The sequence below is a fragment of the Brassica napus genome, chromosome A2 (assembly GCF_020379485.1).
Source record: "Brassica napus cultivar Da-Ae chromosome A2, Da-Ae, whole genome shotgun sequence".
NCBI lineage: Eukaryota > Viridiplantae > Streptophyta > Magnoliopsida > Brassicales > Brassicaceae > Brassica > Brassica napus.
The window spans coordinates 13,120,586-13,140,035 of NC_063435.1; the positions used below are offsets into that span (position 1 = coordinate 13,120,586).

The 19,450-nt window shown below is 30.1% G+C and overlaps 3 protein-coding genes across 3 annotated transcripts; 1 reads left to right on the forward strand and 2 right to left on the reverse strand.

Moving 5' to 3' along the window:
- The first annotated feature begins 73 nt into the window (after positions 1-73).
- On the forward strand, positions 74-451 carry LOC125584244. Its single transcript, XM_048752429.1, has one exon. The coding sequence runs from the start codon at positions 74-76 to the stop codon at positions 449-451; it is 378 nt and encodes a 125-aa protein (XP_048608386.1).
- A 1,740-nt stretch (positions 452-2,191) lies between these two features.
- Positions 2,192-3,079, reverse strand: LOC125584245. Its single transcript, XM_048752432.1, has one exon. It carries the CDS (start codon positions 3,077-3,079, stop codon positions 2,192-2,194), a length of 888 nt encoding a protein of 295 aa, XP_048608389.1.
- Positions 3,080-16,182: 13,103 nt separating this feature from the next.
- LOC106346883 (trihelix transcription factor GT-2-like) lies at positions 16,183-18,717 on the reverse strand. Its single transcript, XM_013786345.3, has 2 exons — positions 18,180-18,717; positions 16,183-17,676 (listed from the first exon to the last, which is right to left on the reverse strand). The coding sequence occupies exons 1-2, from the start codon at positions 18,359-18,361 to the stop codon at positions 16,305-16,307; spliced, it is 1,554 nt and encodes a 517-aa protein (XP_013641799.2). The 5' UTR covers positions 18,362-18,717; the 3' UTR covers positions 16,183-16,304.
- Positions 18,718-19,450: the final 733 nt, after the last annotated feature.

The window sequence follows — 19,450 nt, forward strand, 5'->3', positions numbered from 1 at the left end:
ATATTAGGACTTCTTAAAATGTCAACATTAATTTTGAACTTTAATTTATAATAACATATTAGGACTTCTTAAAATGTCAACATCTTCATCCGATGGTCTAGACGAAAGAATAGACGAACTTGTTGATGAAATAGTTGAAGATTACTACAACGACATAGTGGAGGACCAACCCGATGATGAGGCGAACCGTGCTTATATTGAACGAGACCGTGAAGGAGGAGATGATCAGTTATGGAATGACTACTTCAGTGAAGACCCGACATACTCGGCACAAATATTTAGAAGACGTTTCCGCATGAACAAGAATTTATTCCTGCGTATTGTCAGAGCCCTCAAGCAGAACTTTATATTCTTTCAGCAGAGAAAAGATGCAACCGGGAGGTGCGGTCTATCATCACTTCAAAAGTGTACGGCGGCAAATTCGTCTGCTTGCTTATGGTACAGCGGCTGACTCGGTTGACGAATATCTCCGACTTGCGGACACTACAGCACACTCTTGTTTACATCATTTCACTGACGCAGTTATACACTTATTTGGTAATGAGTATCTACGACGACCCACAAAGGAGGATCTTCAACGACTACTCTATATTGGAGAGCAACGCGGTTTTCCAGGGATGGTCGGGAGCATTGACTGTATGCATTGGGAGTGAAAAAACTGCCCAACCGCTTGGAAAGGACAATACACACGTGGATCCGGAAAACCGACGATTGTTTTAGAGGCTGTAGCTTCACAAGATCTTTGGATATGGTACGCTTTCTTCGGTCTTCCAGGTACCTTAAACGATATTAATGTCCTCGATCGGTCTCTTGTTTTTGACGATATCTTAGAAGGTCGAGCTCCGAGGGTAAGGTACATGGTCAACGGACACATGTATAAGTTGGCATACTATCTCACGGACGGTATATATCCAAAGTGGTCAACATTTATCCAATCTATCACACTCCCTCAATGTCCCAAACAAGCGTCATTTGCTAAATGGCAAGAAGCAGCCCGAAAAGATGTCGAGCGGGCATTTGGAGTATTGCAAGCTCGGTTTGCGATAGTGAAAAACCCGGTTCGTACATTGGACAGAGAGAAGATAGGGAAGATTATGAGAGCATGTATCATACTACACAATATGATAGTTGAAGATGAACGAGATGGTTATACAAACCGGGTTAATATTTCAGATTTTCAAGAAGGAGAATCTTCCAGAACCTCGGAGGTCCTAAACGAAATTCCTACATTGTTCAATGATACATTTCCCGACCGCAATGATATTCGTGATAGGCAAACTCATGATCGATTGAAGAATGATTTGATCGAAAACATTTGGAATAAATTTGGTAATCAAGATTAATAATTAGTTCTCTTTGGAATATTATTAAATCATTGTATCTTTTTTTTAATAATGCAATTAATAAAATTTCAATTTTAATTTTTTTTTAAAAAAAATATTATTTTATTCCTAAGGACTCATTCTTCAGGATCACCATTGGACGAGTATTTTAGATCCGAATCCTTAACTAATGAAAAAAAAAAAAAAATTATATGCTTAAAATATTGTTAAGGACTCAAGTGGGAGTATCACCATTGGACATGGTCTTAATGCCTGTAGAACCAATAAATGAATGGTTCTTGTTGTTGGTGACGATGTGTACTTGTTTCTTTACATATTATTGCTATTGTTTTGTCTACATTATAATACAAGGTGGGACTGAGAGACGAGAGTTACTCATCCTTTTCTTTTTCAGTAACACCTTGGTAAAATAAATAAAATAAAATTGAGTATGTATTTAAGTTTATAAGTAATAAAACTCAGTATACATACGGAACCCCAACGCCATGGGCGGATCTACATTACGCAGCATGGGGGCAGTTGCCCCCAGTAAAATCTCTAATTAAATTTAAATAGGCTAGGAGAACAATGTGTTTTGCTGCCTTATTGGTTATAACATTTTTTCTGCCCCCACTAGACCAACGTTCGAACCCATCTGCAACCTTAAATACCCGTGTTATTTTTATCTTTTTTTTGTAACATGGCTTTCTTATAAAATGCAAAAGGAAATAAAATGTTTACAAGCTTAGAGCTTTAGATAGACGGGCCTAGCCCAATACGAATAACAAAAGGAAAACCATAATTAAGAACCCAATTGACTCACTTAGCCAATAAAATAGTAATGAACGGTAGTTGATCCCGGCGGACTTTTACGAAGTCGACAGCCACAACTGCATCAGAGATGAGGAGAGGCGAGGGTTGGAAGGTCTGATAGAAGAGATCTTGTTTCGAATTAGGAGATCAAGCTGTCTGATCAGGGAGTCTTTCGATCTGAAAGTTTGTCTATGCAGTCGTGCGTTCCTCTCAGTCCAAATCAAATAGATCGTTGCCTGCCAGGACCAAAGGCATAGTTGGGTAGCTTTGCTCCTCTTTGGGAGAGTCTGCATGCGAAGTAGTGTTGTATGCCAGTCATAGACAGCAGTCATCGAGCATCTAGAAGCGATTGCCGTCCAGACTCCAAAACTGAAAGGACAATCGAATAGCAAGTGGTCTCTGGATTCATTCGCTGAGTTACAGAGAAGGCAATTAGTAGGTGTTTGCAATCCCCAGCTCTGTAGCCTATCACGGGTGGGACATCTGTTCAAGACAAAAAGCCAAGCAAGAAAAGAGTGTCGTGGGATGCCTCTTTTAATCCAAACTGCAGTATACCAAGGGACAGTAGAGTAAGAACCCCTAATCTCTTTGTACACTTCCGAAGTTGAGTAACGGAGAGTAGCATTGTTACTAACACTCCACTCATAGTAATCATCTTGATCAAGCAGTTCAATTGTAGTTAAGTAGGTTGCCACATTTACTTGATTTTCTGATCTCGCAGGGGGCAGTGCCCATGAGCCGTTGATATGGCGTGATGCAAGCGATGCTTTCCAGGGGATGCCAAGATGCGAGTGCTTAGTTGCTGAGAGGTAGTCAGTCAAGTTCCCAAAAGGAGACCAGTTGTCGGACCAGAAACGAGTTCTTGCCCCATTCCCTACTCGAAGCTGAATCCACGGGTAGATTGTTTCCCTAAGTTTCAACAGTTTCCTAGCCATCCAAGACATCTTTCCTTTATTTTTCTGGTTTCTTTTTCTTGACCACGTGTTTCATTATTTTTTTTCATGTTCTTTTTTCCTTGTTCCTATGTTGGTTTCATTCAAAACTTTTGTTTTTATATATTTTGAGTTCAAGTACTTTTTTCATATCATTTTGTTAGTATATTCACTCTTTTTCTTCACTTATTTTTTAGTTATATTATTTCACAAATTTATTTTTCTTCTAAATGTTATTCTTATTGAAAAATATTAAAACACATTTAAGGAATATTATTGAATAATCAATTAATTAATTATGCCCCACTCAATATATTTTCTAGATCCGCTACTGCTCAACGCTCGAGACCGAAGACCATTTACGGTACCCACATAGTGATCAATACAAATTAGGTCTTTAATCATTTCGGTCTCTAGTCTGGACCACTTCGGTGGACTATGACTTTCGGTTATCAAAGTTCACATGCACGCAATGAGAGATAGCATGGGGTTTGGGCTCCACGTGTAAAAAGGAATCTTCATCTCCTTCTCTGTCCTCTTCGTTGCCCTAAAAGTGCGACACTCTCTTTTGTTTTTGTAAAGGTAAGTCATAAATTGAACTGACGAACGCACGTGACAGATCCAACGATGTATATACACAACTCTTATTTGAGACGATGATTCGGTGTGTCATGCATTTTTACTTGCTAAGTGCTAGAAACACATGTTTGGTCGCATTTCCGGATCTGTATAATAACCAAAGAATGATGTCTCCTAACGTTTTTATGTATGCTTACTTATATCATATATATGTTTACTTATATCATATATATGTACACACACATTTATTGAATCTAATCTATTAATTTAGAGTTTTATTTTTATCTACTGTTGTCATTTAAATTTTGGACTCATTATAGAACCTAACACTTATATGACACGCTCCTTATTAAAGTTACTTAATCTAAACCATATTATTTAATCTAAACCAGTTTCATATTAAACCATACCATACTTCGGTTATTTATTTAATAGAATAATACAAATATCAAATACTCTTATACTAATCGTCCCTTTGACTGTGCTTCAATACTAACTAAAACTGACATTACTTAATATTACATCACATGTAATATAAGTGCAAAGAAAAGTTATTGCTTATCAAAAATGTTTAGTCGGTACATTTTATTGTCTCACACGTTCACCAGTTATGTGACTATAGAGAAGTTAGTGCTTCAATTATATTTGTTTCTCTTCTGTACACAACCTTTACCTACAACACACCAAAAACCTGATCAATTCATATTTCTCCATCTTTCACTATACTAAACATTCTAACAATCTCTATACTTACGCGAGGTTTGAATATGACTTTTATTATAAGTCTATCAAATGGCATATAATCCAAAATCACTTATTCCTCTCTTAAGCTAATTACATTATCACATTATCTAACATGTTATTATAAACACAACATAGTAAACAAATAAGCTTGAATGTCATACTCAAATCATGTAAGTCTAGATCCGATTGACACATTACATTACAAACGTTTTCTCATATTTTCTACATAACACAGTACAATTCTTTATATTAAATATATATTCATACACGTATCTAATATAAATTATAGTCATTTATTTAAATAAAAATAGGTTGAGTTTAGTAAAAAATGGTACATATATATAATAGTGTTGTGTTATAATGGTGTATTTTAATTTTTTTTTGAAAATCTTTATATCTAAAAAGATCTACGTACAATAATTTAGGCCGAATATTCTAACCACAACTGTTATCTATTTGATCAAATCTACACTAATATATCTTTCATACCTATACCATGTTAGATTTGAAAAGTAAATTGGTTATTTTGAAGATATTTTCCCTTATATTTTCGAGTTCCTTTCCTACGTACCAACTTCTCATCTATATTATTTATAGTTTATATCTTAATTTTCTTTAAAAAAAATTGGAATATGATTTAGTGACCCCTAAAAGCTAAATTTAGAATATGCCTAACGATCCTCAAAAAAAAAAGATTATACGTAATGTTTTTAATTCTTATTTCTTAATACTTAGTATGGGATATCTAGAGCACATTTAATCATATATTGTCAGAGATATATACATATTTTACAATATGAAAACTGTAAATGATGTAGCCGCGTGATATAACAGTATTATATTTTTCATCGCGGCTACATCATTCACAATTTCCATATTGTAAAATATGTATATATCTCTGACAAAATATTTTTCTTGTACGTTATCTATTGCCGCAGAGAACCATATAAAACTCTTAGAATTATATTTTTACAAGCAGCTGTTGCGTGCGCTGTTCGCGGGCCCCAAGAACACGTGGCGGCCCGCGATTGGTCATTCTTTTAAAAAAAAATTTCTTAGACAAAAAAAAAATAAAAAAGTTTTAAGCAAAAAAAAAACAGTATTGTATTTTTTTTAAACACAAACTTTGTTCATAAATGGAAATATCATAGTAAAGTAACCAAATGTAATTCTAAATTCTTAAAGAGGTAAGTGCATAATTTAAATGTTATAAAGTATACAAAGGTGATAGTATAGAAAAGTTAAAGAAACTTTATAATTTATTTGGCTCTGCACACATAATTATATATAACATGTAACTTTTAATAAATCAAATTACAAATGTTCTCATCATGTTTTTTACACCAAAACAATGAAAAGTTAATAAGACAACCTATACTAATATGAAATTTTTTTGGACCCATATATATTTTGTTTTAAGATGAAAATAATATAGTTCCACACAAAAAAAGAATAAGTCAACAGAAAATTAAAAGCATATATATTTTTTAGCCACAATTGTGAAAATATCTCAAACAAAAAATACGATTCTAAAAATAAGTAATTGTAAAGAATATGATTTTTTTTTAAATAATTCAATAGCATAAACATAATTCTGAAAATTAGAATGTATTTTACAATAACAAATATTCCGTGTGAAACACAAAAATACGAGAAACTAACAAAATATTATAAAAATGGAATTAGTCACATAATTTTAAAATATTTTTAAAAAGTAATTGAGAAAAATATAATAAAATAGAACTAAAATAAGAGAACTAAAATAATTAATTATAAAAAATAAATGAAAATTATATTTATATAATAACACATTAAAGCAACCATATGCAAATAAATGTAGTAACTTCATGAATTTCAAAGAGAGTTTCAATATAACTAATTTAATTGTGATATGAAAATAAAAATTATGTAATTATAAATTTTAAATTGAAACATAATAAAAATGATAAGATATAGGAGTATAAATGAAAGTAGGAAATATAAAATAAACCATCAAAATATCTATATTACATAAAGAAGAACACATTTCTATTGAATCATTTCAACCATTAAAGTATAAATTTACTTAATTGCTAAAAGACAGTGAAAAATCATAACAAAACCCCATAAAATAAAGCAACCACGAAAATAATTATTCAAACCACATATATAACCAAACCTTCCCAAATAAGAACGAGAATTCGGCCAAAAAAAACCTAAACTTTGCATAAATTGCCAAAAGAAACATGAACTTTTGGGCTGACCAAAAAAACACCAAACTTTCATTGATTTTAGAATTAATTAACAATGTTTTCGCTGACTTGCCAATTTAGCACGCCGTCAATAAATTTAACAGAAATATTTGATATCGTTTATTGTTGGCGTTAAGTGAAACGACGTCGTTTTCAAATGAGATGAAACGACGTCGTTATACATGATTTGAAATTAAAAATAAGTAGACTCCTGGATTCGAACCCAGGTTGGTTGGTCAAATGGCAAGGTATTTTACCACTAGGCTACTGGCACTTTCGATGTACTTACTAACATGTTTACTTTTATTTGATACATATTAAATATAAAAAATACTCTAAAAACTTAATAAGATCTTTAAAATTCCAAAAAAATTTAAAAAAAATAAAGAAGATTTTTATAAAATTAATTTAGAAATTAAAATTAAATATAAAATTTTATTTTTCTTTTTAAAAAATAAAAACTATTCCAAAATAAAATTTTATTTTCAATTTTAATTTCAAAATTAATTTTATAAAAAAATTCTTTATTTTTTTCAATTTTTTTGGAATTTAAAGATCGTTTTAATTTTTTAGAAAATTTTGGAAGAGTTTTTATTTTTTAAAAAGAAAAATAAAATTTATTTTCAAATTTCAAAATTAATTTTATAAAATATTTCTTATTTTTCAATTTTTTGGAATTTTAAAGATCTTTTAAGTTTTTAGAGAATATTTTTATATTCAATCAGTACCAAATAAAAGTAAACATGTTAGTAAGTACATTGAAAGTTCCACTTGCCCAGTTGTAAAAGACCTTGTTATTTAAACCAACTAACCCGAGTTCGAATCCAGGGGTTTACATGATTGTATTTTCAAATCATGTAAAACGACGTCGTTTTCAAATGAGATGAAAACGACGTCGTTTCACTTAATGCCAACATTTAACGTCTAGTTAACACTGTGTTAACTGTGAGTTCACGGCGTGCTAAATTGGCAAGACAATCTTAAGTTTATTAATAAACTAAAAAAGTCAACAAAAGTAAATGATTTTTTTGGCCAGGCTTGAGTACAGGTTTTCTTTGGCAATTCGTGAAAAGTTCGTGTTTTTTTGGCCGAATTCTCAAATAAGAACAACTATTAAACCAATTATACATACTTAACCAATGTGTTTTTCTTTGTTTTTTATTTTAACTGTAACATAGAAAATTTAAAATATCCCATAACCGTTCTCTTCAGATGAATGACAGTAAAATTCAGTGTATGAAATTAAGTAAAAAATATATTTACTTAATCTATACAAGAATTATTATTAGGAAAAAAAAACAAATAATTTTGACTCTGAAACAAAACCGCCACAAGACTAAAACATCTTCACATATTAGCAAACAACACTGTGGTTTGGTGAGGCAACTATCTCTATGCCATAATTTTGTTATGCACATGATAAATTAAGGAATGCATGAAATTTATTGATCGTTATGAACAGAAAACCAACATGTCTCGGGCAGACAAATGATGAGATATATCAATCGTTCTTTATGCGGCATTTTATAATGAAAAAGAAGTGTTATGGGACTAATATGATCTTTCTAATGCCACCACATCTCAATAATCTATATAGTGATTGTTATTACTATGTAGAAATGGAGAAGTTCTTAGTGTTGGTTTTACGGTAACTGACAAGTGCCTACACTCATCGACCACTACTAAGTTTTCGCACTTTCCAGTTTCGTTGTGTTCTTATTTTGATTAGCTTTGCATTAATACTTTCTTTTCATTTAATTTAAAATTTTACTTTTAATAAGAAATTCAATTTCAAATAATTACCACTTCCATTCCAATAACATGTCGAAAAACAATGACTTCAACATAAAGAGTAATTACTTTTATAACATACACAAAAAATTACCCACAACCAAATCCTTCTGAACCTAAATATTACAAACCACAAATAACACACCAAATACGAAATCAAACTTTTTGTAAAAAGAAACAATATGGAGACCATTTGAAGCCCTCACAATATAACAATACCACAACTCTTTAGTAAAGAAACAACTATTGCAAACAAGCAAAATATATTTTATCATATATAATTTCTTCTTACCTAAAACTTTCAAAAAGATAAAAACCATTATCATCATATACATCTCTTGCAAATGTAAACCAAAAACACAACACACAAAATCATACAAAAAATAATAACCTAAATTACAAGTAAAATATATCTCGTCCGTAGAGCGGACCGATCCTAATACAAATATATATAACACTATTCGTGTTGTCCAAAAAAAAGTTATATATATATAACACTATTCGTTCAGAATCATTATTATTTCAAGAATATATAAAATTGTACTGCGTGTATAACATGGTGTAGACGTTAGCTCTGTAATCAATTCGAACAATTTGTGGTACCTACTACCTAGTAAGTACCTCCATGAAAAGAAATCAACCAGCGGACAGCATTTGATCGCTGTATCTGAAAACAATGCTCTCCAATCATTTTTTCCACCTATTTTCTGCTTAATATATACTTTTCTAATCCCACAAAATGACATTTAGTCCTTATATATAATAAGTAAATATGTTTTTGCAATGAAAAATAAAATACATAATCTAGATATAGTTCGATGCAGCAGTCGTGCTTACGATCTAGCCCCAAATTTTAATCTTCTTACAATGTATATAAGTTTATCGTTGCTTTTTGGTTAGTTAATGTCTAATTATACATATCTGTATTAGGTTAGCATATAATTAAATAATTGTCAAAACTATATACTGAAAATTAAAAGAACTGAAAATGAAACTTAAAAAATCAGAAGTGGGAAAGTTACAACAAAAAAAAAAATCCGAAGTGGGAATGTAAAAGGGAAAATGATTTATGAGAAAGAATGGTGGCTACTCATTAGGAACGGAATCTTCTTCTTTTTCTTTTCCATAAATGTTAATATTATTTCTTCTTTTCTTCATGGTAATTTTCTCAAATAATATTTTTTAAAATTTTATCACAAAACAGTATTCAATGAAAAAATGACAAAAATAGCTCCGTTTTATTTTGAATTTTTTTTTTTTTTTGAAAAATTTGAAATGTATCCTCAAAATTCTAGGATTATTGGAATATGAATTTCTGTGGAATTTGATGATTTTAATAGTTGAGAGGATTTTACAAGTAAACTAGATTTAACAAATTTTATCAAATACTTTTACATAGATTTTCATTACTTGTGTATAGAATTCTATTGATTGTTATTAACTTTTAAAGTAAAAAATTAATGGTGGTAGAAAAAAAGGAACGAAAATCATTTCAATAAAGGCAATTCTTAAACAACTTTTAAAAAAGTTTTTGTCACAAAAAAGATCTCAAGAAATAAAATGACCAAAAAATTTATTTTTTACTTCTTACTTTATAGATCTATAAATAATAAAAAATAAAAATTATTTTTTTATATAATTTCGAAATCTATATTTTAAATTTGAATTTTTGTAAAAAAAATTTGAATTATTATTTTGAATTTTTTTTTTTTAATTTGAAAGTGCTTTTTCAAACTATTTTTACAATTTTTATTTTAAATTTTAATATTTTTCTATTTTTTAAGTTGTGAATTGTATTATGTTAAAGTTGTGATTTGTATATTATTTCATTCTTCAATTTGAGTTTTTGTATGTGAGTGTATTTTATTACATTGATTTCAAAAATCATATGGGTATAGATGATATTCTCAAAATTGAGTACTATGAGTAAAAACAAAGAAAATTTACATCCCAATAACAATAGATTTTAATAAAATCTTAAAATCAATTAAAACTAAATTTTTTCAATAACAAAGTATTTTGAGTAGAATTTTAAAATCATCACCCCAATAGCAATGGATTCTATTTAGATTTTGAAAATTCACAAACCAATAACAATGGAATCTCAAAATTTAATAATTCCTCTAGAATTCTTTGTCCAATAACTCCCCCCCCCCCCCCCCCCCCCCCCCCCCCCCCCCCCCCCCCTTAAATTATAGATTAGTTAACCCTATAATATTTTTATTTTTTAATAAAACTTATTTTGGTCATTTTCTTCATTAAAAGCTATTTTATGAAAATAAACTAAAAAAAAGCTTTCCTAAGAAGTTTCATTTTCTTCTTTTGCATACATGTTTTATAATTTCGATTTTCTTTGTCTCTTTTTGAGGGTCTACAACAGTGATGACCATCTGAATATTAAATATATGTTATAAATATTATGTGATATCCTATATGTAAAATCCTAAATTTACTTATATATCAAAGTTTATTTATTTTTCAAGTTCAATATAGTTTTCAAACAAAAATTTTCTATTACATCATATCTCTACATAAAGAATTCATTATTTATGAAATCATATACATCATTTGTTTATTTTCTCGTCTTACTTATAACAATATGTATATTCATATATAAAAGCGCATTTTTTTTTGATAAAAAAGCGCACTTTTTAAAATAAACTTAAAGACTGTATGAGGGGGGAAATGATGGAAACTAGGTATACATATGTTGGAGCATATTTTCATTGAATCCTTTGAAATTGATGAGTTCTTTAATACTCTATATGTTTTAAAACAAATATTCATATTTTAAAATTTTCACATATTTAAAAATAAAATTTTGATTATAAGTTATTGTTTTTGTGAGTAACTATTACCTATAATATTTAACTAATATAAATTCAATAATCACACTTAAGTTTTTAAAAAAATTTACAATTACAATTATTACTTAATAAAAATACACTGAAAATATAAAAATAAATCTTTTTTAAACAATTTTTCTAAAATATAAATATTTTGAAGCGTAACGAATATTATAAAAAATACAGATCTTTCAATGGGAAATTACATGCTTACCAATTTCATGCTACAACTTTTCATTTTTACCACCACTATAAAGACATTTTCAAAAATATATTCTTCATTGAGTGGCAAAAGACTATTATATCCTTGTTATTTATATATATAATAAATTATTATTTAAATAAAAAAATAAAAATAAATAAAAATAAATAAAATAAAAGTAAATAATTGTTTTTTATGTTTTCGAGTTATACTTTTTCAAATTCGAACTTTTTTATAAATTTTTTTTTTTTGAATTTTTTTCTATTTTTTTAAATTTTTTTTCAAATTTCTTTTAGAAAATCAAAAATTATGTTTGAAACTATTTTTAAAAATTTTTAATATATTTTTGAAGTATTGATTTATATATTTATTAGAATCCTAAATTTCACATTCCAAAAACCCTATCCCACCCCTCAACTCTAAACCATAAATCTAGATTAGTTAACCCTAAGAGTATAATATCTTTTACCCTTCATTAAAAGTGAGAGTAAAAGTGATTAGTGTAAACATGAAAAGTGGTACTATGAATGTGTTATTCGTGGTAATTTCCCATCTTTAATTATTTCAAAAGAAGTTGGGCTTCTAGCTTTCATCTCTCCCTAGTCTTTGTTTTAAATTTGAATCATAGTTTAAACCATTTTTATTGGGATTCAAACTAGAAGTGAAATAGAACTAACCTCCGTCTATCTATTATCCCATACACACCAATAATAAATTCAATTATCTTGTAATCCCATTTTCGATTAAAGATGTTACTGGAATATTTGCTTTAATTAACCTAAAAGAAGCAACATATCAAAAGAAAGTGATTATATTTTGCCATAGATAGATTTTTGAAAAACTAGTTTGTATATAATATAATATAAAATTTAGCTTTTATTTTTGTTTTGACACGGAAAAGATCAACATTTCGTGGGGGTGTAGGGGTAGGGCATTATAAATTTTGAGCAGAAGATTTCTCATGGTGCTGAGGATTGACCGATTGAGAAACAAAAGTCTAAAACTATATTATGTCATGAAACATCTTTAATCTATAATTTTATGCAGTTGCAAAGTATTACTATCACTATTTTCAATAATATATACTTTTGTAACCCTTTGTAATATCACTAATAATCTAATTTTGATACAAAAAAATTAAAGGAGAAAAAAAATTAAGCTAAATAGTATAGAATATTATTTGGAAAATCAGATTATTTTCTGTGACCCAATATTAATTTTACAGAATAACTACATATGTACTTTGATGAATTTGAATTAATATGACTGCTTGTTATTAATGTTGTTTTCGTTCTAAAAAGATAAGTATGTATTTACCTTTTTAATATGGGTTAAAAAGAATTAGAGACCAATTTTTAAAATATATATGTAGTATTTGCAAATACAAAATAAAAAATTAAACTATATGTAAATAATAAACTTATTTAAATTTAGTCTAATTAGAATCCAAATAAAATTGCAGCTCATTTCAATGAAATTGTTAGAATCCAATATACTAAATGAGAAATTTTATGCACCTTCCTTATGAACTTCAAATATACTATTTTTGGTAATTTTCTTTATTCGTTATTTTCCTTTCTGTTCTTTTTTGAATATATCATTTGATTGGGAAATATTATTCTCTGAATTCACATGTCTACTGAAATGTTACAAAGACAATGTAGTCTTTTCAATAAAAGAAAACAAAAATTATACTGTACAAATTCGAATATGATGTGTTTTTGTTTGGTCCACCTCGTGGTGTGTAGGCACAAATTACAGAAAGAAACACACCAATGCCATCCACCACACGGACGGTACTTATGATTAGATTATTTTAGGTAAATTTATATATCCAAAATTTATAAGGGGAAAAATCTACTCTGTTTATGGCGGGTATTACAAATCAGAATCAGGAGGATATTTTTAATTAGACAGTTTTTTTGGCAGCAGCAAAGCTTCCAATTCGTTATCTGGATCTATTTTTGCTGACTCTTAGTATGAAGGTTACAGATTACCTTCCTTTGATTGAAAAGATGAGAAAGAAGATAAGCACTTAGACAATGAGATTCCTCTATTATGCAGGAAGAATGCAATTGATTAAATTAGTCATTACAAGTTTAACCAATTTTTGGATGGCTGCATTTCGTCTATCAAACTCATGTGTAAAATAAATAGAAAGGTTATGTTCAGCCTTTTTGTAGTCAGGCCGGATTTAAAATGAAAGGAAGGTGAAGATAAATTGGAAGGATATCTGTAAAACAAAAAAGGAAGGTGGATTAGGAATTAGGCCGTTGAAAAAGATTAATTTGGTGTGTTGTTTGAAGTTGATTTGGCGGATATTATCAGCTCATTCTCTATGGGTTGATTGGATAAATGTTTATCTGGTAAGAAAATGATCAATATAGACGATAAAAGAGTCTACTCAATCAGGTTCATGGATGTGGAGAAAGATTCTAAAGTGCAGAGAAGTGGCAAAAAAATTCTATAAAATGGAAGTGAAGGATGGGAGAAAAACTTATTTCTGGCATGAATCATGAAATTCATTGGGTTGTCTGGCAGATATACTGGAAGGTAAAGGATATATTGATCTGGGAATTCCAATTAGTGAAGTAGTGAGTGCAAGTAGAAGTCATCGGAGAAGGCACCACATGATCACAATTCTCAACAGAATAGAAATGGAGATAGAAAGATATAAAAGCAACATAGTGGAGGAAGAAGACATATCATTAAAGAAATAGTGGAGGCAAATTGAAAAAAACTTTCTCTTCTAGTGAAACTTGGCAAGTGCTAAGAGAAAGACATCAAGAATATCACTGGGAGAAAGCGGTTTGGTTCATATATGCTACACCAAAATACTCTTTCATTATATGGATTGCTATCAAGGAAATATTATCAACATGGGATCACATTCATAGTTCGAATGAAAATATCGATCCTTCATGTGTGTTATGTCAAGATCCTATGGAGACAAGAAAACATATTTTCTTTGAATGTCCTTACTCTGCGTAAATTTGGAATGCTCTGATGAGAGGAGTCTTATGTGATCAGTATACAACAGAGTGAGATGATCTGATGAGGATAGTGTCCAATACAAATCAGAGTAAGATTAAGATCTTTGTCATTCGATATGTGTTTCAATCTGCGATTCATAGTATATGGAGGGAGGGGAATAGAAGGAGATATGGAAAAACTTCTTTATCGGTAGCATTTCTAATCAAGATGCTAGATAAGAACATGAGAAATAGATTTACTATTATTAGAAGGAAGGAAAGTGGTGACTATGAAGGAGGAATAGTATTTTAGTTTGTCACAAGACAAAGCTATATAAATAGAGTATAGAAAGTAGTAGACTCTTTTATTCAGATTTGAAAGGTCACATTTGATGTAACAGGGATGTTTTTTTTAGTGAAATTTAACATTCCATTTAAAAAAAAAACGGAGATTTCACAATTTGCAATAATATTCGAAGGAAGAAAATTGATGAAAGCGACGACCCAGTATCAATTCGTAGGTCCAATCTTTTACTACGTGTGTCGGTACCATGGATATAGATGGATGCTTGATTAACCGTTGGCTTCTCCCCACCAATTGAGCTAATTTTTAATTCAAATTTCATCGGTTGATCCCATTGAACCTTGTGGTTCTATAATTAGATATACGCATAGTAATATATATATCCCTTATATACTAAAGCGCAAGTCGCTCAACCAATCCTGTTTCGCCACCTGGTTAAAACAAATTTCAAAAAAAAATAAAACAGTTACTGAAAAATAACAATCCAAACAAAACAGTTTACGTTAAAAAAACAAAAACAGTTTATTTCTTCCCCCACTAAAAAATGAAGAAGCAAATTTATTTGTATCAGCCTCAACGTACAGCCATGATCTCCACCACCTCCTCTGTTACATCAACTTTAAGCGAATAACTTTACAAAAAAAAACTTCAAGCTGTTTACTTCTTCCACGAATTTAACAAAGATCATCCTCTTATTCTTCTCTTTTCTTTTCTTAATAAAGACTATCCTTCAATCTAATAGTGGCTAGCTATAAAGTTTTTGAAGTTAGGAAAACGATCTGTACAAAATGATATTGCAAAAGATGAAGCGAACCTTACAGATGATCTACATAAATTTGCCGGTATACATTGGTAAGTGGCGTATCCGAGACAAGTTCATATTATTGTTATTAGCAAATGAGTTATCTTTATGTCTCAGCATTTAATTAATTTATTATGTGCATTTTTGAATTTATGTTAGTTTTGTTTTGTAGAAAAACCAATGTTACCATCTTCACGCAACGATGACTTTCTTCTTCCAACCAAAACTGCCCGACTAAAACAAAAGTAAATATGTTTACATTTTTTTGTCGACAACTAAATAACTTTGCACATAAAATTTATTATACTATCTCAAATTTTGATCAAACAAGTATAATATCTAAATTATGCAATGTTTCTTTTACTATACATCATTAATAAATATACTAATATGTCATGTTATCGTCAATTTTTTCTTATAATTGTTCAAATTTCAATTTATGTAAAATAAATATATTTTTTTGGTCGCAACGCTTTTAAAAGTTGAACTAAAAGAAAAAGGTTTTTGTTATTTATGAAGAAGAAAAATAACATTTTCAATTTTATTAAAAACAATGAAAGATTACCCGTGCTTAGCACGGGAAACATACTAGTATATATATATATATAGATACAAATTTAATTATTTTATAAAACACCACGAAAAGGAACTCTAAAAATCAAATCCATTTACTTACATTTGTTGTATATGTTCTTTTTCACCCCATTGCGTAGTTTAATAGATAAGTTTATATAGAGGAATACAAAAAAAGGTGAAAATATTATTGTTAATCCATAGGTGATGATTTGTTCAACAAAATCTCGAACTCACTTGTCTCATTGTCTCCTTCTTCATATTCATTTTCGTAATCATCTTCTTCACTCTCTCCTTCTTCAGCTTTGTCCCCCTGATCAGTTTTAACCTCAGTCTGCGTTTCTTGTGGGAGAAGCTGCGGAGTCAACATTAAAGGTAATATTGACAATGCCCCACTTTTGTTCCTCTCATTGTACAAAGCTTCGAGCTGGTTAAAATAAGGGCACGTCTTAGAATCAAGAGGTCGTTTCTTGTTGCTCTCTTTGACTTTCTTGAAGTACTTGTTTATGTTTTCCCACTTCTCTTTGCATCTTTTAGCGCTTCTATTGTATCCCAATCTTCTCATCCCTCCAGAGATCTCTTCCCATAATGGCCCTCTAGTACCATTTTCTTGATAGTTAGCTTCAAGATTTTTCCTTATCCTTATTAAGGCCTCGACCTCGGTTTTAGGCCATCTTGAAGAACTAGGAGATAGTGAATGGTTGCTATCGAATAGAACCGGCCTTGGCTCTTTACTCTCAAATGTTATTGAATGTTCACTATGATATTGTTTCCTTTGTGGTACTTCATGTTTCTGTTGTTGTTGTTGTTGTCCTCCTGAGATTTTGTGTAAGAAGGATATGATTACAGCGTCTTTAGCCACGGCATTAGACCTCTCATGGACTAGTGTTTCGTGTTCTCTATTGATTCTCGCTACCTCTTGGACCCTCCAAGCTTCTTCTCTTGAGATTCTCTCTCTTTCTTGATTCTCAAAAGTTTCCAAGAACCTCTTTTGCACCTTCTCTTGTTTCTCCATCAACTCATTAGTTAACTTCGTAAACAATCCTTTCCAATATTTTCTCTTCTTTCTTGATCTGTTGTCCTGATGATGATGATCTTCTTCCTCATCAGATGCAGTAGATGAAGAAGTTGAGCTCGAGAAAAGGTTCAGCGACGAGACATTGTTTATCAAGTCATTTGAAGTTGGACTAAAACCAGTATCAATAGTAGTTGCATGGTTGTTGCTATATATAGGGAAAGGTGTTGTAGGAGACGGTTGCTTGGCTAGGAAGGTAGGTATTGTGGCGATTGGTTTCACACTAACCTGATGATGGTTCAATGGTATCAAAGAAGTCGTTGTTATCACGGTCGTTGTGGCTGTAGAAGATTTTAAGGGTTGTGACCCGGGTTCGGGTGGATAGGAATTGAGAGCCTCCAAAGCTTGTAACTCTTCGAAAAACCGGTAAGTTTTGCCTTCGGATTTTCCGGTACGACCTTCTTTGGTACGTTTGTGGTACTTGTACACGTTCTCGAACTTCTCCTTGCATTTCTTTGCACTTCTTTTGTAACCAAGCTCCTTCATTTTCCTAATTATTTATCAAACAATAAACACCGTAAAAAACATCACAAAAATATATTTTTCCTAGATAGTTAAATATAAACTTATAATTATACTTTTAGATACATATAAACATATAGAAATTTTCAAATGAAAATACCAAAAATATGATAATATAGATATATCCAAAAATGTGTAAAAAGTATATACACGATCATAAAATTTCTGTATGTTTTTTCAGTATGAAATGTTAATGCATCATGTATCTAGTTTACTACATATTTAAATGTAAATTTGCGATTAGATATATCTAGTTTTTTACATAATTAAATGTAGTTTGTAAGTAGATTTTAAGATATATACAAACATATAACTAGCCGTATAGGATCATTCAAATAAAATTATGAAAATATGACAATATAGGCATGTGCAAAATGTGTAAGCGTATATACAAGATCGTAAAACTTCACTTTCATTTTCCAGTGAATATATATGCATGTATCAGAATATATATGTATATAACAAAAAAACCTGGAGACTTCTTCCCATAAGGGAGCTTTGAGAGTGGAGTCACGAAAGGCTTTATCCATTTCCGAACGTATTCTCAAGAGAGCTAGAGTTTCCGGTCTTGGCCACCGGTTTCCTCCTCCTCCGCCTACTTCTCCGATTTCCTCCATTTTCATATCTTTCTCATCCTCGCCTGAACCGCCCATGCCGCCACTGCCGAAGCTATCTAACAGTCCTGAAGAGTTTCCAGACACACTTAAGATTCGAATCCGGATGCCTCAGAGAGAGTTTATGAAGAGTTTGACGAGAAGAGAAGGTTGTGGTTGAATTTTCTGTTTTTTCGTCTATTGTGATTTTATCTTTTTAATTTTTTTTTTTTGGTAAAATTTATCTTTTTAATTGGGTGGGAGGACCATATATCAAGACATTTTTGTATACGTTATATATTTTGCATAATTATTTTTCAATATATCACAAAAGGAGGAGTGGGACTTCAAAGGGAAACCTTTTAACTTTCTTTCTGTCTTTTTAAATTTGGGAATCTTCTCATTGCTTATAAGAAAATTTTGGTACCAGAAAATAATTTCATATAAATTAGAGTTTTTTTGAACATTCTCTCAGTAGATGTAACATCTGATTAATGATTGGTTTATCAGCTTTTTCGGCAATGAATATTCCAGAAACTTGCCATCGGTTGTGGTACTAAAACTGGTTAAAAATCAAAACCCTAATTAGACTGAATAATTTGATATCAATAATTTATGAACTGCTAGAACTGAATTCTATAAACTCTAAAATTACGTTCCGATACAAGATACAGTTGCTCATTCATTACGTCAATCCATATACTTTTACATATAATTATTAAAAAGAGATTCTAACGTGGATGTATAAGTATAATTGAAGAGTCTTTAACTGTCCCACTTAGAATTTTTTTCCATCACACCTCTCTTAAAATTATTACTGGGAATTGCATATCTGTATACTATGTAAAGTATATAGTATAGTGCAGTAAACAATAAAAGTGTAACTGGTGACAAATTAAAGAAATATATAAAATGGTAAAAATTATTATATATGAAATTTAATGGAATAGAATTAGCATTCCACTTATTCTAAAATATTTCAATTTGGAATGATTTTGCAAATCAAAGTTAATTTCTTCTAAAAAAATATGGAATATTGTTGAATGCAATGGAATACTTTTTCATTTTTTATTCTAACTGGTGAATAATTTTTGGAATGCACAAAAATTAAGTATTTAAGAAATTTTTATTCTAAAAAGTACATCTCAG